Source organism: Erigeron canadensis, chromosome 7 (genome assembly GCF_010389155.1).
Source record: "Erigeron canadensis isolate Cc75 chromosome 7, C_canadensis_v1, whole genome shotgun sequence".
NCBI classification, from domain to species: Eukaryota; Viridiplantae; Streptophyta; class Magnoliopsida; order Asterales; family Asteraceae; genus Erigeron; species Erigeron canadensis.
In genome coordinates, this window is record NC_057767.1 from 25,314,699 (window position 1) to 25,342,050 (window position 27,352).

General features: G+C 34.7%; 2 protein-coding genes across 4 annotated transcripts; one reads left to right on the top strand and one right to left on the bottom strand.

The window, feature by feature from the left end:
• The first annotated feature begins 991 nt into the window (after positions 1-991).
• LOC122607306 (pre-mRNA-processing protein 40A) lies at positions 992-12,804 on the top strand. Of its 3 annotated transcripts, none has more exons than XM_043780253.1 (27): positions 992-1,204; positions 3,188-3,253; positions 3,339-3,590; positions 3,737-3,856; positions 3,931-3,998; positions 4,152-4,221; positions 7,293-7,345; positions 7,430-7,487; positions 7,578-7,813; positions 7,883-7,955; positions 8,375-8,473; positions 8,552-8,620; positions 8,718-8,795; positions 8,886-8,972; positions 9,494-9,528; positions 9,623-9,728; positions 9,862-9,942; positions 10,009-10,155; positions 10,238-10,354; positions 10,438-10,536; positions 10,707-10,754; positions 10,835-10,924; positions 11,016-11,123; positions 11,198-11,262; positions 11,601-11,703; positions 11,818-12,093; positions 12,486-12,804. In XM_043780253.1, the coding sequence occupies exons 1-27, from the start codon at positions 1,172-1,174 to the stop codon at positions 12,612-12,614; spliced, it is 2,766 nt and encodes a 921-aa protein (XP_043636188.1). In that variant the 5' UTR covers positions 992-1,171; the 3' UTR covers positions 12,615-12,804. The 3 variants fall into 3 exon arrangements, with proteins under 3 accessions (XP_043636188.1, XP_043636189.1, XP_043636190.1); XM_043780254.1 differs by having other exon boundaries at positions 3,934-3,998; XM_043780255.1 differs by having other exon boundaries at positions 3,342-3,590.
• Positions 12,805-20,271: 7,467 nt separating this feature from the next.
• On the bottom strand, positions 20,272-20,990 carry LOC122609162 (F-box/kelch-repeat protein At3g06240-like). The gene is made up of 2 exons (XM_043782221.1): positions 20,847-20,990; positions 20,272-20,784 (listed from the first exon to the last, which is right to left on the bottom strand). The coding sequence occupies exons 1-2, from the start codon at positions 20,988-20,990 to the stop codon at positions 20,272-20,274; spliced, it is 657 nt and encodes a 218-aa protein (XP_043638156.1).
• Between the last annotated feature and the right edge of the window lie 6,362 nt (positions 20,991-27,352).

A 27,352-nucleotide genomic window follows, 5' to 3' on the forward strand; every position in this document is an offset into this window, starting at 1 on the left:
CATTCAACCTCTTTCCAATATCGCATGAACAATTCCCACATGTGCATTGTGGGATTGGCAAGAATGAACGAATCTCGTCCCATATACTGCAAAGCTTGGTATAGTATGATGAAACAGAGACCCCATCCTGATGTGTACAAGAGAGCAATTGCTTCAATTCATAGGCACGAGGTGCGCTTTCTTTACCGAATCGTTCTTTTAAATCCTTCCAAATCTCAGAAGATATATTTGCGTATCGAACAGTCGACCTGATATCCTTGTCCATCGCCGTCGTGAACCATCCAATGATCATAGCATCGCAACGCATCCATTGCATATATTGATCAAAAGTATTTTCTGGTTTCGAGATCGTCCCATTAACGAACCCCATTTTATTTTTCGCAAACAAGAAATTGGCCATCTCTTTGGCCCAATCGTTGTAGTTTCCATCAGTCAAAACGTCGTTTACATGAAGTTGTTTCGGTAGATCGGATGGATGTATGTAACAGGGGGAATTGGCGTCAATGGTATTGCTATTACCACTGCCGCTGGCGGTCGCTTTTTCTGGTGTTTTTCTCCGATCATGTTGTTTCGTTAATAGAGGTTCTGAATACCCGCTCTGATACCATGAAAATTGAGAATAGGTTTTAGTCTGAATGTTTTCTTATTGATTGATTCATCAAATCGATCGATTTTATAATATAGCCACACGTAAACTTGTGGCCAAAGTTTAGGAGCCAAAACAGGAAACATAATAAGGTAAAACAGGAAACACAATATTCATATACTTCTAATTCCTTTATAAACCATATATAAACATAAAAAGTATAAAATTATAGATATTTTTTTTTTATAAAAGAAACAACCTAATTTTTTTTTGTTTTGTTTTTTAAACCGACTCCCCCTTGATTAAATTTCACCTATGACGGGTATGTCCTCAATTAAAAAAACCCAACGTTGAAGTAAATAATACAAAATTTGATCCCAAATTTACTTGTAGTATTGTATCTCTAATAAATAAACAAGAAACATTCCAACTATCTCCATCGCAGCACCTATTAACCAAGCAGGGCAACTGCTAATTGTATTGAATTGTATTGTATTGATACACTATCTCGAATTAGGGTTTTTATTATTCTTATATCGATATCTATATTCACATATTCATATTATATCTGCGGGTTCAACAGCAATGGAAAATAACCCCCAAAATCTGGCTTCGCAGGTAAATCAATTACACAACTTATTCTGTATCTATAATTCTATATCTGTATCTATATACTCTGTATATACATATTCTGCATTCTTTTTTAGGGTTTTATATACATCTTCATATAGTCGAACTAGATAACCGTGCCCTAGGGTTTGCCTTATAAGTATTGTTAAGGTAGATTTTTTTTTTTTTATTTGATGTTAAGGTATGAGTTACACTGGCTTCGGTGTGTCGTAATTTAATACGTTAATGGAAGTTTTGGTGCTTCGAGCATCGCTAGGTTTGAATTCTGACCACCTTGTTTGCCCAAATCAGACTTTGTTCGTGAAAGCTTTAGACTAGGTTAATTAGTTGGCAAAAGGTCCGATACCACAATTACTTATTTTAGGAACCCCAAATATTGCAGAAACTTTTTAAATCAAGTTTAATGATTATTCTTTACATGGTGATTGTTTTTTGATTGTTTTTGAGGTATTTAGGTCCAAGTTTTGGATTTTACAATTATGTAGAGAAATGGATTATCATCCATTATACAATTTTTGGAGACATGAATTCTATGATCACATGTGCACGAATATTTCTATGAGCACATGTATGCATGTGGATCATATATATGCAAGTATTATAAATTATTTTTTTCATGAGATTGGTGATAATCAAATGTATATAGATAGTTATATGAACATTTGTAACCAATTATATAGTCATATGAACATGTGTAAGCAATCATATTGTAAATAATTTTAATTTAAAGAAGGTTTTTTCAATTTTTGAGGTTCCTAATATAACCTTTTCCTATATATATTTAGAGGAAGGGTTATTTAAGAACCTTTAAAAAAAGAAGAACTCGAGAACCATCCTGGACCACACATTCTCCTCCCCCCTTTCTATTTCTTTAATAAAAAATGGAAATTCATTCGTATCATTCAAAATGTTCTCACAAACCGTAAATCGTTAGATGAAAAAAAAGTATGGGTATTCTTAAAATTTCGTTCTCTTTCATTAGAGATGCAATTCGATATACTTTTGAACTTTTTAAATTTCATTTTTTTCCCCTTGTACTTGTGTACTTACACATGTGTAGGGTCTTAGTTTTCGCATGTAAATTAGTAAATGACCATCTATACACAATAATGAAGGTTAAGGGCGGAGCCTGTCAATCCATGGTGGAGCCACGGTGGCTAAGGGTGGAGCCTGTTAGGTCAATTACCCATCACCAATCACCCCCTATGACCTATCACACTATGACGTATCACCCTCAATGACCTATCACCACCACCAGCTACCCTTTATGAATTTCCCGGAGGGCGAAGCCCGTTCCGAATCATAATTTTTGTTTAACCTACACTTCCGTAGGTTATGTGTAAGTACCAAAAAGAAAATGAAAATTAAAAAGCCGTTAATAGTATATCGAGTTGCATCTCTATTTAAAGAGGACGAAATTTTACAAAAAGAGAATGGGGAAGAGAATGTGTGGTACAAAATGGTTCTCGCGTTCTTTTTTTTGTAAGTTCTCAAGATAACTCACCCCTATATATATTATATATATATACGAAATTGCTTAGATCTTCAATGCATCAGAAAATTTCTTGCTGTGATGTTCTTAATGTTGCCATCTTCTCTTATGAATTTGCTGGTCATTTATGTTTTTAAAATTACAATTTGCCATGATTAAGATAGTGATCCGTAGTACACCATTGTTTAGCCATACACTACCAAACACGTTTCACGCGGTTGTAGAGTAAAACATCTTAAAGCATGTTTGGTGGTGTACAACTACAAAATGATAAGTATTGAGTTCTTTTTGATGAGTGGAATGTATAGCCGTTATGCGTAAAGATGTGAGGGATACAATTATGCGAGTTGGGGATTTGTTTTTATGTTTATGAGTGTATGTAATGTAATGCTGAATGCCTGAATATGAGTTGTATCTTCAAATGCTTTGAGTTTTGTATGTTGACTGTTTATGTAGTATAACAACTGTTGTACTTTTAGGCTCTGCGGCCACCAACAATTGGATCTGTTGGCTCTCAAAGTTTTGGAACAAACTATTCCATGCAAGTATGTATCTTTGTTCTCTATTTAGTGATCCTGTTTTTTTTTGAAATAATATACCATTGGATTTTGAGTTTTAAAAACGATTTAGCAGTTTCGGCCCGCAGTTCCAGCACAACCAGGTCATTCATATATGCAGTCAGCTTCAGGTGCTCAGCAATATCGACCGATGGGTCAACCTCAGATGCCACAGTTTTCTCAATCGATGCAACAAAGGCCAGGTCAGCCAAGCCACCTTTCTTCATCGTCACAACCGCCCATGTCTTACATGCAGCCACCACAGTTCCAGAATTCTGCCAATACAAACAGTCATGTGCCTAGCTTGGGTGGCCCTTCATATACCGTAAGGCTTGCTTCGCTCTTTATGGTCATACATATTTAGTTATATCACCCTTCAGGATGTATATAATTAAATTTTTGTCTCACTTCAATGCGCCGTCTTTTGCGCAACCAATAAATGTGTCTTCTCATTTTCATGGTGTTTCACAGATGCACCCACCTGTTGTCTCGACTGGAGGACAGCCTTGGATGTCTTCTGGAAATCAAGGTCCAGTGAATGTTACACCGGTGACTCAAATTGGACAGCAGCCTTCAACTATCACTCCTCATGTATGTCTTTATTATTCATTGTCTCTTATGATTTCTTGATTATTCAATGCTAAACATTTTATTGGTTTCTATAGCAGATATCAAGTGCTAGTCAAGACGCAGCAGCTGATTGGCAAGAGTTTACAGCTGCTGATGGCAGAAGGTAAATCTCTCTTGTATAAATTTGTTATATTTAGGATCTCAGTTTCCAGCTTAACCAACGGGCCTTTGGCCTAGGTTAACCAATCAAGAGAAGTGCCAACGAAGTATATCACGTCTTAGTTAAAGCAAACCATTTTTTTTCGTATCTTTGCAGATATTATTATAACAAGAAAACCAAGCAGTCTTCTTGGGAAAAACCGTTGGAGTTGATGACACCTCTGGAGGTAAGTAATATTTTTATCACCGGCAGTAATGCTATCATGTTCTTTTATTACTCATTTTACCTGCAAAGCATATCCTCATTTTATCTGGAATTAGACAAACTTGCTCTTTCTTGAAGACTTTAAACTTCTTGTCATACATGAAATGTTTAAGTTTTAGTTATATGAGCTTTTTCCTTTTTCGGATGTTTAATTGATACGTAGATTTCATGGAAATTAGAAGCAAATTTTGAAGGTGATTTTATTTTCTTGAGGCAGTTATTTTATGTTTTGATGACATCTGAACTATTGCTTATATATATATTTTTTTCTAGCTAATTCTGCTCTTGTATTTGACACTACATTGCATCTCTGGTTGCATTACTTTCTAAGTTGTCGATTTTATCAGCTCGTCTTATGTCCACTGGCCTTGTAGGCTATCATGATGTAGGTGCTGTTGGCTGCTTATACAAAGTGAATTACTATCGTCAGTAGACATACTCCCTCTATCTTTTAGTGGTTCACTAGTCTTAATACCCGTAAGATGTACGGTAGCTATATAGATTGTATTATAAAAAAATTCAAATATGCCTCATACATGATTCGTGAGTATGAAATAAATTGTGGTTAAAGTAAACCGATGATCGAAGCTAAATTATAATAAACAGTAATAATAATTATAAAATATGTTAGTTAGAGTTTTGGATTTACCTTGCACTTTAGAATCACATCAAAATCGGTACTTGTAAGCAGACGACAAATAGCCTTGTGATTTCAGATCATAATCTCAAAATTTTGAAGTCTTAATGTTGATAACTTATTATAACGAGAGCAAGTACCCGCGCGTTGCGGCGGTGAGATAGTGGTGGTGATACCTAGGTCATAGAATGTGATAGGTTATAGGAGTTGATAGGTCATAGAGTATGATAGTCAAATGCCTTAGCCGTACGGGCTCCGCCCTAGGATTTAAAAATTTGTCGAAAGTATATCGAATGACATCTCTAATGAAAGAGCATGAAATTTTAAGAACACCCATACAATTTTTATAATTTATTGATGTACGGTTTTTGAGATAAAAGATTTTGAATGAATTGGAGGAATAAATGATTTATGGAGGAGAGAGAAAAAAGATGATTGGTTGAGATTTGAGGAGAGAGAAAGGGTATTATAGTTATTTTAGGTAAATATATAATAGATAGGAGGGGCATTTTGGGGAAGTACTTAAAATCAATATTGAAAATTTCAAGTTCAATGTTGAAAATCTAGGAGAAATCTGCTTTATAATATAGTATAGATAAGTAATAAGAGTTGAAGAATTGAGAAAGAAAAAGAGAATTTATTAATGAGAAACAATCAATCAAATAAGGTTATAATGTCTTTTGTACTAATAAGACAACAGTTAGAGTTTAATTCTAAGTCTAAATGTCTAATAAGGAAATTGAATTTATATACAATTAAAAAAGCTAGCTTATTAAAATAAATATATTAAAAAGACACGTTTCGATCAAGGATTATGCCATGTGTCATTTCAAGAACATCTTAATCCTGTTTTAGTTCATTGGTAGATGGTTTTAGGTGCCGTATAAGCTCATAAAGAAAGTCTTAGGAAAATAAGAAAAATATGAAAGCGTCATCCGCATGCTTGATAGAATTTGATACATCATTAACGAATATTAAGGTAGAGGTTTGTGCATCAAGATTAAGCTTTAGTTGAATTATCAAATTTAGATGTTTGCCGAGTCCAGAAAGCCATTCATTTTTGAGGTTAAGAAAAATGATAAAATAAAGATAATTCATGAATATCTTAATAAACTATAAATGGAAATCAAGAAATAAAGAGGACCTGGTGCCTTCCCAACCTCCCAAGTCCCAACAATGACATACTTTTATGGATGATAGAATATGATTACATATTGTCTTTTACCTATTGTTTATTTGTTTACTTGTAAATTGTAATACATATCTCTCTGTGATTGGCTGATTTAATTTTATACTTGCTTTTATCGAGGATTCAGTGGATCTTACTTGAACATGCTTAAGCATGTCGGTTTATTTATGTGAATATTGACAGTGATTTGATTATGCGCGTTATCCATTTATGATGTATTATCTCATGTCACATTTAATAGTTTGTTCCAAACTGCTGTTAAAAAAAACAGTTTGTTCCAAACAACTCAACCAAGAAATACATAACATTAGGTTTGAAGTGAATTACATTTTGATCACATCTATAGTTCTATACAATTTTTAAGCTTTTGTAACTATTATTGTGTGCCTAGTTAGCGTTTTTTAGTTTATTTATTTATTACTGTGCTTTCATGTTAAGGTCTGTGTGCGTAATCATCCTGAAGTTGTGGCTCATGTTCTGCTTGTCTACATCATTCTTTCTGTTATCCACTCCGGCTAATGAAATCCACTGCTATTGGGAAATGCACTTTTTATTGTTAATTAATAATGTATCAAGCACAGACTTTTTTGGCCTATATTTTAGTTTTGCAGTCGTGGTGGTCACTACATTCAACCTAATGCTCTGGCTATCATATATTGATTAGTATCCAGTGTAGTAAAGAAAATTAGCAATACCTTCCCCCCAAAGCCCCGTACTAGGTCTCTCACAGTTACATGTAAAGAGATCTTGCTTTAAATGATATTGCTGTCATAGACGATTATTTTAGATTCAAAAAGACTTTTTTGTGGTTTTAATATGCTCCACAGGATACATATAATGTGGATTTTTGCGGTTCATAATAATTATAGTGACTTGTAGAATCTGAATCTGAATCTAAATCAGATAATTTGTTTATCAAACTTCGTGGTAGACTGGTAACTATAGTCTCTAAGTAAGATTTTTTAAAATCTGATTGTTTTGGTGTTAATAAATAGTAAGTTGTATCCAAGACATTTTTTTCTACAAATCGCCTAAAACTCATCACAGCTTTATGCCACATTCATTAACAGTTGTTTCCAAAACAGAATATTACAGTTGGACTAATGTGAAGTACGTAAATGTTGCAATTCTACTTGATGATTGAAGTTACCGAGCATAGTGAATTGTGAATTTGTGATTAATGTTTGCCTTTTTTTTGGTGTGACAGAGGGCTGATGCTTCTACCGTTTGGAAAGAGTTCACAACTGCAGAGGGTAAAAAGTACGTCTAACTATTCTCTTATCTGTGTATAATTTCCAACCGCCATTTTTCTTGGTCTCTATATACATGTTCATACTTATGCAGATACTATTACAACAAGGACACGAAGCAATCTAAATGGACAATACCTGACGAGTTGAAGGTTTAAATCATATATTATCACCTTACTGGTCTTACTATCTACCAGGACCAAATTTGGGTTGTCTTTTAACTTTTGTTTTTGTATGCCCAGTTGGCTCGTGAGCAGGCTGAAAAAGAAGCTTCTAGAGGGACTCAATCTCCAGCCACTTTAATAGCCTCCTCATTGGATCAACTTCCAGCTTCTGTTAGCTCTGCAAATGATGTTTCTTCAAGCCCTGTAGCAGTGACACCTATTATTCCCGTTGCGAATGTGGTGGCTGAGTCATCATCTTTAATTCATGTAGCAGTTACACCAGTTGTTTCTGCCAACATGCATTCTTCTCCAATGTAAACTTTGATTCCTGATATACTTAAAGGATTCTGTGGCATTTTTTTATATAAATTGTAATATTTCAGGGACAAATCGGACAATTCATCTTTACATGGTGCTCCAAAAACTTTAGACGGTGTCTCAGTGCAGGACACGGAGGTATGCCTAGTCAAATTTTAGCTTTGTCGTACTGAAGTTGAGGTGGGAAGATTGTTGGGTAACATGTCTGAATAGGTTTGGGTTGAAATGGGTCATTTTTTTTGAGCAACGGTTGACATGAGCCGAGTCAGATTGGCTTCAACTGTCAAAACCTGTGTCCATTGTCACAAAATATTATGAGTAAATTAGTCTATGAACACAAAATGAGGGAATATAATTGTATTAATCATTCTAATAAATAATTTACCTATAGAGTTTGGACGACTTTCTGCCCACTTGAACCATTTGAGTTGAGATAAAATTTAAATCTGTTACCGAGTAAATGAATCGAAACGGCCAACCCCATGCTGAACTGTATGTCTATTCTTATTTTAAGAAAATGATATACAAACAAGTCAATTTGGCGATGTGTCTAACAGGAAGCAAAGAAAGGGATGGCAGTTGCTGGAAAGGTGAACACAACGCCATCAGAGGAGAAAGTTGCTGATGATGAACCCTTTATATATCCGACTAAGCAGGTAAAGTGCTAATATTTTTTGTAATTTTGTTCACGTAACAGTTCTAAACCTTGAATTTTACCAATCCTTCTTTTTTAGGAGGCAAAAATGGCTTTTAAGTCATTATTGGAGGAATCAAATGTTAAGGCTGATTGGAACTGGGAGCAGGTATACCTGTTAAAAAAGCTTTACTTTTTTTTGTTATTTTAAATATTGTAAAGTAAGCTATGAGTACTTATTATGCATGATGGATATGGCATATCAGGCTATGCGAGTGATAATAAATGATAAAAGATATGGTGCACTAAAAGCTCTTGGTGAACGGAAACAGGCCTTTAATGAGGTAAACCTTTTGCTTAACCGGTGCATGAATGTATACACTAGTTTTGTGTGATCTTTTCTTATGATCTTTTCTTGTGTATTGTTATCTTAGTACTTGATGCAAAGAAAGAAATTGGAGACTGAGGAGAGACGTTTAAGGCAGAGAAAAGCAAAAGAGGAATTCACAAAGATGTTGGAAGTATGTTCTCTTATCTAGTATGTTATAATATACCAATGAATTAGTAAACATTTTGTGTTAAACCCTTTCATTTTAAATATGATTTAAGAAAAGTAAACATGTTCACATATAATACAGCAGATGAGGATATAAAAACATTGAAGATTTAGGGCAGATATATGGTCTTTTATTATATTCTTTTTCCGCCTTTAAATTGCTTCCTCATCTCTCACTCTCAGTCTATTTATTAATGATTATCTTTATGAAGTCGTAGTTAGTCAAATGTCAAAGGTTAGCAAGTTAATATTGAAGGGTATTAGATTTAATTTCACTTGTGGTCATGGTGCTAAGACAATCTTGACTGAATATGAATAGCTTTTATTGAAGTCTCAAAATTTTTATATAGTCGATCTCTGATAATCCATTCAAGAAGTCTATACTTTTACGCACACAGATGTATGTATCTTGAGCTAACTTGTAATGCCTGAAAAGTGAAAATTGCTTATAATAATTATGTGTTTATTGTTCTAAATTGCTCTCAGGAGTCCAAGGAATTGACATCATCCATGAGATGGAGGTGAGTCCATAAAGACAATGTTTGATCTTGATATACAAGTTCATGCTTTTGATTCATACATGTTACAATTATTATTGGTATGTTTATAATCCAGCAAAGCAATGGCAATATTTGAAGATGATGAGCGGTATAAGGCTGTAGATCGAGCTGGTGACCGAGAAGATCTTTTTCAAAACTACATGGTTGATCTCCAAAAGAAAGTAAGTTTTTCTGGATATTGCATTTTGGAGCTTAATTTCTTCTACCCATCAGAGAGTTTGAAGCTTTTAAAATGCGATGTGATACTTTCTATCTCGCATGTGAAACCTAATAAACTCATGATTCTGTGTTCAGGAGAGAGCAAGAGCTCAAGAAGAGCAACGACAGTACAGATTAGAATACAGGCAATTTTTGGAAACTTGTGGCTTCATTAAGGTGTGTCAATAGTGTGTTTTCTTTTTGTTGTATTTTTAAGTTATTAACATAATTTCTTCTCTCCAGGTGGATACTCAGTGGCGGAAAGTCCAAGATCGGTTGGAAGATGATGAAAGATGTACACGCCTTGAAAAAATCGATCGTTTGGAGATTTTTCAGGAGTACATTCGTGATCTGGAGAAGGAGGAAGATGAACAGAGGAAACTCAAGAAGGTGCTTTTAAGTATTGTCCTTATTATTGCAGGTAATGATACTATGTCCACTATTATTAAATTCATTTTTTTATTTGTTGCAGGAGCATATAAAAAGGGCAGAGCGTAAAAATCGTGATATGTTCCGCAAGTTGATGGATGAACACGTTATTTCTGGAATGCTTAATGCTAAAACCCAATGGTGTGACTATTGTCAGGAGGTACTATAATTACATGATTTTATCAATTTATATATCTATTCTTAAGTATAAGATGGTTTAAATACCGTCTTCTAATTTTACAGGTGAAAGCATCGGTAGCTTATGAGGCTGTTGCTTCAAATACCTCTGGGTCAACTCCAAGAGATTTGTTTGAGGATCTAGTTGAGGAGTTGGATAAAAAGGTATTCATTTTGAATCTCTACCAAAGCCTAAGAGTCTTAATATGAACTTGTTAGATGTCTGATTGTAAAAGCCTTCCAGATGTTATGACTAAGTGTGCTAAGATATTTGTTTATAGCGATACTTATTCATTTACAGTAATCTAAATGTGCTGTTTTGGTTTCATTGACAGTACCATGAAGATAAAACTCGTGTGAAAGATGCAATAAAATTAAAGAAGGTAGGATTGGTTATAATGTTTTTGTCTTCGCCTTTGTTAGTATGATGCTCATAGTTGATGAACATTACTTTTGTTTGTAGGTCCCCGTTTTGCCAACATGGACACTTGAAGATTTCAAGGCTGTCGTGGAGGAGGACATCATCTCATCTTTATCAGATATAAATATTCAAGTATACTTAATGTCTTTACTAAATAAAGTGTTTTGCTGCAGAAATATGTTTAGGCGGTTCCTAAGTGTGCTGGAGTTTTACTTTTTTGCAGCTTGTGTTTGAAGATCTAGTTGAGAGGGCCAAGGAGAAAGAGGAGAAGGAAGTTAAAAAGCGTCAGCGACTTGCCAAAGATTTCACTGACTTATTGTATGACAACAAGGTATGCACAATGAATGGTATACATGCGTGCATCTCCAAGAGTACTATCTAACTTATCTTGGTGCTTGAACTCAGGAAATTAATGCATCTTCAACCTGGGAGGAGTGCAAGCAACTCTTTGAAGAAAGCTCCGAATACAGGTATTATTTTATGAATAAGATTTAAGAAGTGGATGGGTCCGGTATCGGGTCAAAATGGATTCAAATCAAAAAGAGTTCTTTCAAATTGTCATGAGGTTTCTTTACAAGTGATTAGTGTGTCGAAGAAGATTATAAAAGTTGTATTACTTATATAGTAATCCAACTTTTAGAATAAAATGATAAATAAGTTGTGTTACAAACACACTTCAGACGACTTCTGCTCGTTTGGTTTTTATGATAAATCGTCAAAATTACCGCCATAGTAGTTGATGACTGATTAGGCTTCACATGCATGATATTTGAGGCAACTGTTCTTAACTTCTTCTTTTTCCCCTTAGAGCTATCGGTGATGAGAGCCTTGCTCGTGAGACTTTTGAGGAATATATTGCTCGTTTGGTGGAAAAGGCAAAGGAGAAAGAACGAAAACGGGAGGAGGAAAAGGTGACAAACCTACTTTGTTTTTTCTATTTTAATGTTGAGTGTTTTACTGTTTTTACTCTTGTATATTTTGAGTGTCATTGGTCATCATTGTTTTCCTGTTTCGGTACCTTACAGGCTAGAAAGGAGGAAAAAGAGAAGAGGAAGGAGAAAGAACGAAGGGAGAAAGAGAAAGATAGAGAAGAGCGTGACAGGAGTAAAGATAAAGAGCGTTTGAAGAAAGATGATTCAGATAGTGAGAATCTGGATGTTGCTGTGGAGCACAAGGAGGATAAAAGAAGAGACAGAAAACACCGGAAACGCCATCAAGATGATGCGAGTTCTGACAAGGATGAAAAGGATGACTCTAAGAAGACTCGTCGACATGGCAGTGACCGGAAAAAATCAAGAAAGGTATATTAAGCTCTAAAAGTTTTCTGAACCCCCCCCACCCCCCCCCCCCCCCCCCCCCCCCCCCCCCCAAATTACAAGATAGGTAACACCAAGTGAGCAATAGAAAGTGTTGAATGACCTGTTTTTTCTGAGCCTACTAAAACAAGAAGCATCATCCTATTTCTCAACCCAATACATGAGACGTCGTAACGGGTGTGCTATAAAATGGAAGTGAGATTACTTTTAAACCAATTTAACAATTTGAATCCTTCTCCCTTGCGCTAATTTTATTTGTCCTATTTGAGATGATACACAACCCAAATCGGCCTATTCAAGTAAATTAGTCAACTATATAATTTGTTTATATATATAACCTAAATAATTTGTTTATTCTGTTGCATTGCAATTGACAGCATGCATATTCACCTGAATCTGATATTGAAAGCAAGCATAAAAAACACAAGAAAGAGTCTCGTAGTAAAAATGGTAGTCATGAGGAGCTTGAAGACGGTGAGGTTGGAGAGGATGGAGAAATCCAGTAGAAACTACAAGGATTTCATTTTATAGACACTTGTAATCTGATGAAATTCTTGACCTGTAGTGATTTTTGTAGTTAATAGGAGTATTGTACTTGACCAAGGCATAGAGGGTATTATAAGCATAGCCACTGCAGCCTGTTTACAATTTTATTAATTTTTCAATGTGATTTTCAAGAAATTTTGATGCATTCAATTGGCATTGTGTTAAGCTAATGCAACACTACATTTTTTTGTTTTCTTGGCTCTAAACCTACTACGAAACCTGCTGTCATCATCTATGCGCCTTTAACGGGGTCAACATGGATGAACGTGAACAAAGTATGTTCAGCTTTTTATCTTCATATATATCACCTATGGAATTAGTTCGGTGTCATTTTCATTATATCAAATTACCAGTCTTCAGATCCGTGTGCATACAGGTGTAAGTATGGTCATGATTTGTGATTGTTTGAATAACTACTTAGTATTGAAATTTTTAAATGTACAAAGCTGTACTCGATATTATATTTGAATCTTTAGGCTTGTGACACATGAAATTTTTATATTTTATATGTTTAAAATTTAGTTTTGAGTTGAATATGTTAGTTTCATGCAATATGTAAACTTGTACTCCCTTCGTCTCAATCTAAATGTTTTATTTTGACTTTTGAATTATTTCTTTTGTTATGACCGTATTTTTTTTTGTTTGTGTGTAAAATATATAAATAGATTAAGCTTTAGATGCATTTTTCATTGATATAACTTTTATTAAGTAACATGTTATACAAAGAAAAAACCTACGATCAAAATTAGAGAAAAAATACTTAATAAATCAAATTTGAACATTTAATTTGGCACATGATGACGTACCCTCTCCGGCATGTCTTACGGAAGTGTTTAGGCTCCGGATTATCGAATGATCCGGAACCAACTACACTACGAGACAATGACGTCTACGCTCGTACGTTGCAGACTCGTACCAGAGTACCTGAGCTAAAAAGACAAAGTTTGTTACACAACACGACGCACCGAACAACGGCTCCCTACCAAACAGGCGTCAGGTACCAAGGACAGCCTCTTTGCTTGATGCCTATAAATAGCAGGCCTTTGGCTTTGTAAAAGGCCAAGAGAAATGCCACAAAATAACAGATCACATATTCATTATACTTGGTAGCGTGAGAGTTGTCCATACTTTCATACCAACTGGGAACCGCTAGCAAGTCTCGTAAAATCTTAATACGTTCTAAGCAAGATTAAACCCTTCGAATTTAAGATATAGTAACACATCTTTCGACCCTGTGTAGATTTATGCTTAAACAAGTGGCGCCATCCGCACTCTACTAACTGATCTTGTGACGAACAATGACGGAGGAGAACCCGCGGTCCCCTCCGGGATTTTCGAGAAATAATGAAAGACAGTCAGAAGCAATAGAACCACTAATAAGAGAATGTTTACGACGCATAAACATGCGCAGTGTTCAGACTCGACTAGATTACGATGATTGGAGCGAAGATGTGGATGAAGACATTGAAGCAGAAACACCGCCGCAACCCCACACAGCGCAAGAGCCAACCAACAGAGTACGATTTAGTGATGCAGTGACTGGAGGGGCACCTCCGGCCAGCAACACGGCTTCAACACAAGCACAGGCTGCTAACTTGCCACCCCTAGCTACACAACAAGTCAGCCAGCAAGGACAGACATACAATCCGGCATATAACGGCTACAGTTATCCGTACATGCCGCAAACCACTCCCATCCCACCAATGGGATATGGCACACAATACTTTCCAAACGGTTACCCACATCACCAATACTTCATACCACAGAATAATCCATATTTCACCCCCCAACCAAGCTACACACGAGTACCACCAATGCAAACTCGGGGCCAACAGACAAATCAACAAGTAAATGGCGGTGGTTTACCTCCGGAGGCAGACATGATTGTCCAAACGGAGCCTGGCCCCTTCGTACAATGGATTGAAGACTATCCATTCCCGGAGGGAGGACTCCCGAAAGGAATGAAGATGTACGACGGAAAGGACGATCCGGACAACCACTTGAAACATTTCAATGGCATGATCCGGATGCAAAAGTGGAAAGTCCCTGTAGCATGCCACATGTTTGCTTTGACGCTGAAGGATACGGCAAGGGCATGGCTAGCCAGCAAAGAAAATATAAAAAGATACACCTGGAGGCTCATAATATCAAAAGAAAAGAGAATGAAATTGTACGACAGTACATTGCTAGATATACAGACGAAACATCTTTGATAAGGGGCTTAAGTGAGAATCAAAGGGTCTCAGGTTTCATACATGGTCTGAGATACAAAGCATTAGTAGAAATCCTGTCCATGGACTTGCCGGAAACATACACGACAGCCACAGATAAAGCGCACATTTTCTTGACGGCTCAAGAGACAAGTGGAAACGTAAGGTATGCCGGAGGGGAGGACGGAAGAGATAGACATTGGGGTAAAGACAGGAAAAACCCCAGACAAGATAGGGGTCGCAATTCACCCTATCCGGAAATAAGGCACCAGGAAAACAGAATAGTAACACAAGAGGCATGGAAGTCAGTCGCAATAAGTTTCCCCCCAATTGAGGAAGAAGAAGCATCCGAGGCACCCATTGTGATAAGTGCAGTCATAGGAAGTCACCCGGTGAAAAGGATTTATCTGGACACTGGGAGTGGCTGCGAAATCATGTACGACCATTGTTTTCAGAAGCTGAAACCGTCTCTAAAACAACTAAAGAAAGATTGTCCCAGCCCTTTGACAGGATTCTCCGGAGAAAGGTCATGGTCTACCGGAGAAATAACACTTCCGTGCACATTTGGGGAAGGCCAAAAGACAAGGACGGAAGTATTGAACTTCGTCATAGTAAAGGCCGCATCACCATACAATGTCATTTTGGGAAGGACAGCAATGCGTCGACTTGGTATCATAGCATCACCAATACATGCCATGGAAAAACTCCCAACACCCTACGGGGTCATTTGTATAAAGTCCGAAGTCATCATGGCGAGCCAGATCAGCGTAGCTGAAAACAGGAAAACGAAGGTAGAAAGCGAAACCAGCAAACAAGTAAGCACTGTAGAAGAAACAGAAGAAAAAATTTTCAATAACAACGAACACCCAAACCAGCACATCATGGTCGGAAAAAACTTACCGGAAGAAGTAAAAGAAAAGTTGAAAGACTTGTTGAAACGAAACAAGGACATCTTCGCATGGACCCCGGCAGACATGACCGGAGTCCCTCGACAGCTGAACATCGATGGTGACAGATTCGATACCCAACACAGGCTAAATACTATGCCTCACATCGAACCAATAAAGCAAAAGAAACGAAGCCTAGCCCCTGAGAGGAGCAAAGCAGCAACGGAACAGGTGGCTGACCTAGTGAAGGCCGGGATACTAAGGGAGGTGAAGTACCAAAGTTGGATAGCAAACCCCGTCATGGTTAGAAAGCAGGATGGCGGATGGAGAATGTGCGTAGATTTTACGGACATCAACAAAGCGTGTCCTAAAGAGAAGAAAGTCGAAGTAACTGGTTTCTGGATAAATATATAAAGGATTTTAAGATGAAATTTATTACTCGTATAAGGTAAGCCATGCATTTCAAATTTCAAATAGTACCCTTTACTAACAGAAAGGTAAGTGAACATATATTTTTGTCTTTTTATGACCCTATTACATTAGAATATATATATCTATCTATATTTCTATATCTATATCTATAATTCTATGCTACTATATAAAAATTATAACCCCATGTTGAAAGTTTATAAAAATGGGATATGCGAATTGACCAAAATACCCTTAATTAATTAAATCACCATCAACTCTTAATATTAAATTACATCATTAGTCTATTATATTATAAAATTCATCTATCTATACTTCTATACTTCTATATCTATACTACTATATAAAAATTATAACCCCCATTTGAAAGTTTACAAAAATGGTACATGCATATTGACCAAAATATCCTTAATGAATTACATCACCATCAACTCTTAATATTAAATTACATCATTAGTCCATTATATTATAAAATTTCTTTACTAACTCATTTAAATCAAATACCTTAACTACACCAATAGATGTCGCCACCACCGTCATCGTCGGCTCGCCACCGCGTTGCGCGGGTACCATGCTCGTACTGCTATATAAAAATTATAACCCCTATGTTAAAATTTACATAAATAGGACATCCGAATTGACCAAAATACCCTTAATTAATTAAATTACCATCAACTATTAATATTAAAATACACCATTAGTCCATTATATTATAAAATATCTTTACTAACCTCTTTAAATCAAATATTTTTACCTACACCAATAGGTGTCGCCACCACCATTATCGCCGACTCGCCGCCGCATTGTGCGGGTATCATGCTCGTCAGTTATAGCAAATATTGAATAAAAGTTACATTGGAATAGTTGTTCAAGTGCCCATTTTTCTATTTTAGGTGTCATAGGTTCGACTCCCTAGTCAAGCTTTAAAATGTAGTGAAATATTCGTCAACCATGTTCTATTCTTTGGATTGAACATGATGGGGTGGATAGTTGTCAGACACTTACGAGTCACGAGTCGAGTCGGTTTAGACCGAAAACGAGCGACTCGTTGTGTGACTCTTTTTTCTCCTGACTCTTACGAATCACGGTGTGAATTTGAAATGAGTCACTACGAGTCGCAAACTTATGATTGTTGTAGTTTGATAATATGGTTATATATTATATATCATATTTATGGTTACATTATTTTGTATGTTATATGTGTATTTTTTATTCTTTTAGTATGAATTTGGAGATAAACTGTAATTATATGACTTAAAAATATCGAATATGTGATATTTTGATAAAGTATTAAAATAATCAACTTATATTATGTTTATCAATATGTCACATATATATAATTATACAATATTGTGTAGTATATATAAATGTCCAGACTCTTACGAGTCGAGTCACATTTCGAGCCACGAGTTAAAAATCAAGTTTTCGAGTCGAGTCAAAAGTTATGAGTCGACAAGAATGACGTGGTGATTGTACCATTTCCCATAAAATGGAAAACAACCGACCACGTTATTTTTACCATTATGTTTTACAAAATTATAAATATGAAAGTAAACACATTTATGATGTTTTGTTTGTGGTATTGTAGTTAAAAAATAAAACTCTCAAAAACGATAATTATGGCTCCGCAAAGTGGGGGCTTGTACCTCCTAGTTAAAATACTAAAGAAAAACTGAAGGAATAGTATAATCTTGAAGTGGGTAGTCGGGTTTAAAGATGGAATTAACGGGTAGCGTTTGGTGGGGGATTAGCTTAATCATTAAGATTTAATCCGATTCAATCAGGGTTCTTATTCATTATTTTTTAATTAGCTCATCAAGTGGCTTAATGGCCAGGTCATTAATATATGACAATTTTGTCATGAGTATTTTCTTTTGTGTCTTTTCAATTAATAATTGAACTAAGTTAATGATAGATCGACAACCTTTCTAAGGTATATATATATATATATTGTGTATATGTAAAAACAGTCTTCAAATAAATGTACCGAACAGAGTGCGTTCTACCCACCTAGACGACAAGCCAGTGTGGAGATGCGTTTACAGTGTGTTCGTCCACTCTTCCAAAGGCAACTAGACCAAAGGAAGATTGATGAACGAGTCGAGATCCTTAAGAAGTCGGATAATCTTTAGAAGTCCTTAGTTGTTCGGATATTTTATTTAAAGAAAGACCATATTTTATATATGTTGTTTAATACAGATTTGGACAATGTACGTACATGTGGTCATGATCAATTTTTTTCTTTTAAAAGGTAACTTTTATTCATTCAACAAACACAAAACACACCCGTAGTGTGTTGGTAACCATAATTACAAAGCCTTATTACCTACATAATATTAAACGTATTCCAATCTTCTAACCTAACTGTACATTTCTTCATTCTATTCCTTAACCAAAAGTAACTAGTAGCCTTGATCTCTTGAAACACTTTTTCGACCCTTATTATCTCGTCATTGAACCTTCTACGGTTTTTTGCTCGCTATAAGCACCAACACGTCACATAGAGAATTCCTTAAAAGATCTTCTTATGTTTTTTCCGCAGACCCAAGTGCTCCTCCAAACCAAAAATGTCTTTGATGGAGATAAAGAAGAGGGGTCTCACTTTGCACCACATGTTTATCCTGTACCAGATGGAGGTAGCTAGATCACATGAGCATAAGATATGTTCAAGAGTTTCTTCCACAGCTTCGCAGAGTAAGCATCCCACACTGCCAAAATCTACCTTCCTATTCTTGAGTGCCACCATAGTTGGGAGTCTATCCATTGAAACTCGCCACATGAATATGTTGCAATCTCTCGTCGTCCATTTCGGCCATTCAAATATAAACCGATCACTAAAATCAATCTCACTTCTTAAACATTCTTTAACACTTTGAACCGAAAAGATCATATTCTTTCCTCCCCTCCATATCCATCTATGAGAGGCATCTTTCAGTTCGAAACCATCCAACAAGTCTGTAAGATTTTGTTTTTCTACCAATTCCTCCACAGAAGCCGGTTCCTTAGACCATTGAAACTTTACACGAGGACTGCCACTTTCCACACAGCATCGGTCTTTGACCCAACATTTTTTGTCCCTCTCGAGTTTGAAAAGTAACAGAAACATTGCTTTCAATGTTACATTGCATGCCCACACATCAATCCAAAACTTGATCGTCGCCCCGTGCTCGACTTCACCTTTGAAACATTGGTTCAGACCCACCCCATGCACTTTGACTCTACTAATTTCATTGACAATTGATTTCCAAGTTCCTGTAACAGCCCAGTTTATAGGCAATATATGGTTCCCAACATCTCTTGGTGTTATGTATTGCATCAATTACTTTCCTCCACAGAGCCTTGTCTTCATTACGATATCTCCATAGTCATTTAGAGAGCATCGCCGTATTAGAATCTCTTAACTTACACAAACCGAGACCACCCAACTTGACAGGAGAGGCCATTCTATCCCAAGCCACCCAGTGGATTTTCTTTGTCTCCCCCGACCCACCCCAAATGAATCTTTTAATAATGCTTTCTAAGTCATTTATCACTTTCCCAGGGACTTTAAACAGAGAAAAGTAATAAATAGGGAGACTTTCCAAAACCGATTTCACTAAGACAAGTCTACCAGCTAAAGAAAGCACATTCGACTTCCAAGTAGCTAACCTTGCTTCGAAAATATCAAATAAAAAACTCCAGCTCCCAATTTTATTCATATTGCCACCTATCCTTAGGCCCAAATGGTCAACAGGGAATGACCCATCTTTACAATTGATACTACATGCCACCCTTTCTTCCACCCCCATCCCAAAATCCATGACTTATTATAGTTGATTTTTAAGCCCGAACACAAGTAAAAACCTCTTAAAATACGTGTTACTTTCTTTATAAAGTATGAAGAAAACAATATGATGGATTTCGACGGTTGATGATCGTTAATGCACATGAAATGTGAACAAATTAGTTATGATATCGAACACTTGCAATCTCATGATGATCGTCCTTCTAATGTGCATCTTTCAAAATTTCTTGAAGAGCAAATTACCTCGACTACTCTTGTAGTTATCTTTTCAAGATCTCACCCAAGGCCAGATGCAACACAGGAGGTGTTACCAAATCTTCTTAGCGGGCGTTATCCAAACCAGACTATCGACATACTGAACAATACGGGTTGTGTCATCAAGACAACAACCCTCAAAGTATTTAAACTTGGTTGTATCCGGATCATACAAGACTAAAGGATCGGAAGCACCACTCAGAGGGTTTATATGACCAATTAGGAATTCATTATTGAATCCCATAGGGCTTGTATTACGAGTAAAACATGAGTGTTTCATCCAAGAAGATTGGTCATCATTCATCACCCACGTATCAAATTTAACACCAAAAAGATGATCTCTATATGAAGTTACACAAAGGTTTCTGTTGAAGAAGCCCAACATCATTTGAGCAAATCTAGATTTGCCTATAGAATCCAGAAGAGATATCTCATAGAATGCCTCATCACCCAAATCAAATGCAAGTATGTCACGGTCACCATGATCGTTACAGCACAACCAATAAACTTGTCCATCATGACCACCGGCTATGGCGTGGTTATCACACTCAAACGGCCGAATAACCTTACAAGGAAAGGTATCAGATGATATGTATTCCCATGTACCTCTCCTCATACTGTACACACCTCAACTTCCATCATTTTGTGCTCTCGGGTACATACTAAAAGCTTAACAACTTTGTAATCATCGGATTTGGGGTCAAAACCAAACTTGAATATAAACTTATTATTATTAGGATCATCCTCAGAAGTAAATTCTGGGAGACGCATTACAGCTGATAAAGAAGGGTTCCAAAGGTAAATATCTATACATTGATAATAACTAGGTCCACATATAAAACATACTAAGCCGTGAACAGAACCAATAACCCTCCATTCGGACATACGACACGGGAAATTAGGGGCAACTTAATCACTTTCCTATTATTCTCAATTTTTAAGTTCATTCCATTTTCGACCTCATGTGCTTTGTATACAAAAGTGAAAACCAATGGAAAGCGTACCACCTCAATCGCTTCGTAATAATCGTCGAGTTGGGTAGACTAAAACTTATAATAGTGTGACTTAAATCAATATGTTAAATTACTCATTCGAACTTCAATGTTATAAAAATTAAATATACAATTGATCAAAATAATATATAAAAATACATTAGTTTATATAATTTAAAGTTTGAATAGTATATTCTAAATTGAATTACAAGTGGGATTTTTGTTTTGTTTTTTTATTTTCTACTTTTACTCATAAATTATAAGTATGTCTGGAAATCATGAGTCTCAAAAATCCCCTATTAATTCACACTCATAAATGTGAGAATTTGTTTATTTGTCCATTGTTAGTTAAACAACTCTTATTAAATTTAAATTAAATGTTATTTTTATGTATACTCATCTCACTAAATCATACATGACTTTTTTGTTGTCAATCATTTTAGCATAATCCTTAGAAAATATTTGTTAGGTTGGTAAAATTGTCTATGTAACTAAAGTAAAGCCAAATTATTTATCATTTCTTTCTATATAACTTATGTGACATTCATTTTCTTTTGCAAGTAAGATTTTTACTATGTAGCATTTTATTGTTAAAACAAAATTTTTAAGTAGCTATATGTGTAATATAAAATTCGAAAATATTTACTAATCATGTTTCTATAATATTTTCTAATAAATTTATTACATTATAGTTTTTAATGGTCTATAAGTATTAAAAATACCATATATTATCTATTAATTATAATATCTTCATTTTATATTATTCTTCCCATCCCAATTTAAATGTCCAAATTTGACTATAAATTGTGACGGGGGAGTAAAATATTACCGTCCAACGAACAAATTTAAAATTATAGTTTCTAAACAATGGTTTCTCGATTCTTACGTACGAAAGGAGCGAATGAATCTCCCTCCCCATTATAATATTTTAGTGACACAATATTAATTTCTTATTTTTGTATATTTAATTATTAGTTTTGTAAAACTTGAATAAGAATCCAACGTATTTGTTTTCCTTTTAGATTCTAAAATTATTTTTATTTTTAACCTAAAAATAACGTAGATATATATATATATATATATATATATATATATATATAGATTTCTTAATATACTTATTATACATTAATATATTTAATTACATAAGGTTATATTCTGTTTAAATAATAAAATAGAAGGATTAATGTCGTGTAAAATTAAAAGTAAATCTGGTAATGATACAATTATTTTGATCTAAGGGTTGTAATTTAAAATTTGGACTCATCTAACGGTTTTTTTTTCTCCATAAAAGAATTTAGGACCTTGTATTGATAGATATTTATATTATATCTAAATTATCTCTTTTAATTGTAAGTTAAATATTAAGTAGTTTGTTACAAAAGACGTTTATATTCTATTTGAATTACTTTTATATTTGTAAATTTTACTCTTTTTCCTTTATAGTTTATTTGTCGGCAAATATTTTGTACGTGCTAGTAGCTTACCACTAGCTACTCGATCGCGTACTATACATATAATGCCCATATGATATCACGTACTAATGTACTACTTCATTGTTGAAATAAATTAGTTCACATCCACTCATTCGGGCGACATTATTGAAGGCCTTATAGACAAATTGGCAATATATATATAATAGGAGCATCTATTGTAATCTTTCTTTAGGATTGGATCCTATGTTAATTAATGTAATATAGAGGGAAAAGCATGAAGTAAAATAAGCAAACCATATGATAACCCACAAGACAACATCATACACAAGCATGCAAAAAGTTGCTGACTTTAATTTGTTTGAATAAAGTAAAGAATCACCTCTTCATGCCCGTTTATTTTTTCTGTCCTACCAAGTACCAATCATCTCTTTTTTTACCCAATTATCTACATGTAATTAAGTAAAAGATGCGATATTGTTTGATAAGTAGAAACTTTATATGAGCAAATCCATCTACTTGTTCTTGTCTCGTTTAAGTCATTTTGATGATAACAAACGGGTATTGTATTGACATCATATGACTCATACGGGTCAGACGATGTGTATCCAATTGTAGTATCAAGACTAGAGTTCTCCTCATGACCTATTTATAATGCTATATGCAGTCTTAAGGCTATACTTAACGTACATGCATAAATTTTTTTTGATAAAAGCTCAATTTTTAAATTACGAAGTATATTGTAAATATATAACTATTTAATTTAGTTTAACAAGTTTTGATTGAGATACACATGATTTAATGAGGCATCTCCAATTCTGTTTTCGAACTTCTATTCAAACAGTGATCAAGCGACATCGATCCAAGATGTTTACCTAGCTACAAGGGTTTGATTTTTAACGTAAGACACGTTAAAAGAACATCATAATGCTTAACCACTAGGCAATATTTATGGTGGTTATAATGTTATATACATTATGCTAAGATATACATTAAAATATAGATCATTATCTATACTATCTTATAAAATAAAAAGTCTATAAATTTTTAATATTTAATTTAAATTTTCAATATTGATTTTAAGTACTTCTTTAAAATATCTCTCTCGTATATTCTATATTTACTTAAAATAACGATAATACCATTTCTCTCTCCTCAAATCTCAACCAATCATTTTTTCTCTCCCCATAAATCATTTTATTCCTTTAACTCTTTCAAAATCTTTTATCTCAAAAACCGTACATCGATAAATTATAAGAATTATATGGATGTTCTTAAAATTTCATGCTCTTTCATTAGAGATGTCATTCGATATACTTTCGATGAATTTTTAAATCCGAGGGTGGAGCCCGTACGACTAAGACATTTGGCAATGACACTCTATGACATATTACCTCCTATGACCTATCACACTCTATGACCTATCACCCTCATCATCTCACCGCCGCAATACGCAGGTACTTACTCTCATATAAAAGAGATACAAAAGGAAGGAAATCACATATGCTAATACAATATGAAGGTCAAAATATCCAAATTTTTAACGTTTATGAAAAATTCATAAATTGAAACCACAAAACACTAGCTAGGAGATCGATTCATTCGTAAATAACGGCAATATTTGTAATTCATAATAATAAGAGTGGGCCAGTGGCAAGCTTGAGAAATTTAGTAAAAATGAAAATATGTAGAAAAATAATAAGGCCGTTGCTATATTTTTCTCGAACGACGAAAATTTTATTAATGAAGATCTACTAGCAAGATACTAGAGATCAAATCAAAGAAGTCAAGATATACAACAATACATAAGAAATAGCCAAAAACTAACAGACATGACTGAAACATGATTCAGAACTTTAACTGCGAGGATTGCAAGATCGGGGTGTTACGAAAAAAACTCTTGCCAATTACGGTAAACCAAGACAAGAGAAAAAAACCCCATCAACAGAGGCCGAGCCACCGGTTTTTACTCCGAGATGTTTTTATTGCAATCCCATGCAAGTCCTGAGTTGACGGAATGCAACACTTAATGAAAGCTAGAAGACCGCAAAGAAAATAAATGGTACCACTTAACAAACAAGTTGTCGACCTTGGAAAACATTACCCAATAGGATTTACAGTCCATTTAGACCAATCCATTACCATGTTTTTTCCTCTTCTACGAAACCAAAGGAACGAGATCGACATCAGATAATCGAAGATATCAGCACTATCTTCGCAAATGTTGTTATGAACACTTAACCAAAGGCCGTTGCTATATTAATACATATTATTGAGTAAAAGAAATAAATAATATTTTTTTATTATTATATATATATATATATATATATCACATAATAATTGTAAGCATTTTATGAACATGTAAAACACAGCTCACATTGGTTGTAGCCTTTTGTGCCCATTTGTTCATTGGTATTTCCAAAAAGATAGAAAGAACTAAAAACAAGGAACATCATATAATTCCATATGATTTGAACTTAATTACCAACAAGAAAAAAAAAACACATGAATTTATAGCTTATTTGTAATATAACCATTAATTAATTCATTAATCTTCAACAAAAAGCACTTCAATTCATTCCTTAATCTTTCCTTTGCTTCTTTTCCTCCATCTTCTACTACCACTAGCAGCCACCACATCGCCGCCATCATGTTGCGAATTGCCATCGTTGGAAATGAGTGGCAAGTCATTAGACTCATCTTCATGATCATCTACGGTTCCAATACGAATACAAGAACATCTTTGGAGAGACGCGAAAAATGCATTAGCAACTCCATTCACGAGCCACATAGCCACCCCATCTAGCTTTGCGCAACCGTTATTGTTAGATGGTGGTCGCACCCTTGGCTCGATATGGCTTGGTCTTGTGTTGAAGAAGGTGGTGCAATTGGAGGATGTTGTACTAGTAGCTGCCATATAATTTTATTTTTTGTAAACACACAAAGACAGAGAGTTGTAGATCAAAGAGTGAGAGGGTATATAAAGAAATAAGTTGTTTAATTGGTGCATTTTATTATAATAAAACAATAGTAACTTACTTTAGATAGTGCAAATGATGATTATTTTGAGGCTTTTGGTCATTATAAAGAAGTTAAATATGGAAATAATGGTGATGAAGGTAAATACTTACTAACTAGTATTTAATCGTATGCCATGTGATGCTAGATAGTGGACGTACAATATTATCATTAAAAGGTTTCATGTACAACAAGACTAGTTTAGTAACACTAGCAAAGCATCATAGATGATAAATTAAGAATGAATTTCATATTTATCCTCTAAATATCAAATATACCTATTTCACATTAAAAAATATCAAATTTATCCAATATTAATATATATTAAAATATCAAATATCCTCAAACCATTAATTTAATAACATTTATACATAAAAAAAATCAATGATAATTATTTTTTAATCATATAATGACTACAATACCCTACTTGAAACAACGATAATGCATCTGCAACATTCTTTTACATATATCAAAGAACTTTAAAATGTGTAACTATTGAAATGTCAAATACGAGTATTTAACAAAAAGACTTCTCGATAAGTTGCTCCATGTGATTAAAAAAACACTTCTTGTTCTTGTTAGCCTGATCATGAAATCTATGTTGGAATAAACATGGTTTGATTCAAGGAAAAATACTCACCAGATGATCCTGTGGAACCTATAAAGGCATTAAACATGTTTGCCATTGATTTCGGGTTCCCAAGACAAGGTGATTGAGTTAGGATGAGATGGGTAATTCGGCTGTGATGTTATGCACGAATTTGAGAGGAGTAAACACACGAATTTGTGTGGGATTATGTGTGTGTGATTAACCTTAACTTAGGGTTAATTACCTTCTATTTATAATGAGAGTAATTACACTTACCACCCTTTAGTAATTACACATTCAACCCCTGTGGTGTTTAATGTGTATACCATTAGTCCTCTTATTTACAATCACCTAATGGGAAACCCTATTCTACGTCTTTAAGAGTAAATACGCTCATCATATATTTACCTAGACATAGGGATTTCATTATCGTCAATTATCATATCAGGAATGATACATGATCAGTGACGGTCACACTAACGTGGTTCCAACATTCTCCCACTTGACCGAGCGATCATTTATCTATGAGTATTTAAATAAGTTCCGGAACAATACTCATTTTGTTTTAAACCGAAATCATAACCAATAAGTACAGTCGTAGAGAAGAACATCAACTCAGGACCCCCACTAGTCAAACTATGACTCAAATTTAAAACTAATAAGAAATGATCAATTGACTAAGACAAATTTTGTCACAATAATGTCAATACACCAATATGAGTACTCAAAGTGTAATTAATAGACAAACAAAATCTGAATAAGGGGGAAAATTTTTAAACGATAATATTAATGACCAAATAAGTACAATATGCTATTAAATTAAACTAAGTCTTTAGTAAACCCCATCTTCAACACGTGTCCTACGAAGATATTAGGAGGAAGACCTTTGGTCATCGAATCCGCTAGCATGTCATTTGTACTTATGTACTCAATACAAAGAACATTTTCCTCGACCCATTCGCGTACAAACAGATACTTTGTATCGAGATACAGCCCAGCGCCAGTTGAACTGTTATTGTTCGAGAAAGTTACGGCAGCTGAGTTATCACAGTAAAGCTTCAATGGTCTAGAAATGGAGTTGACGACTTTGAGTCCACTGACCAG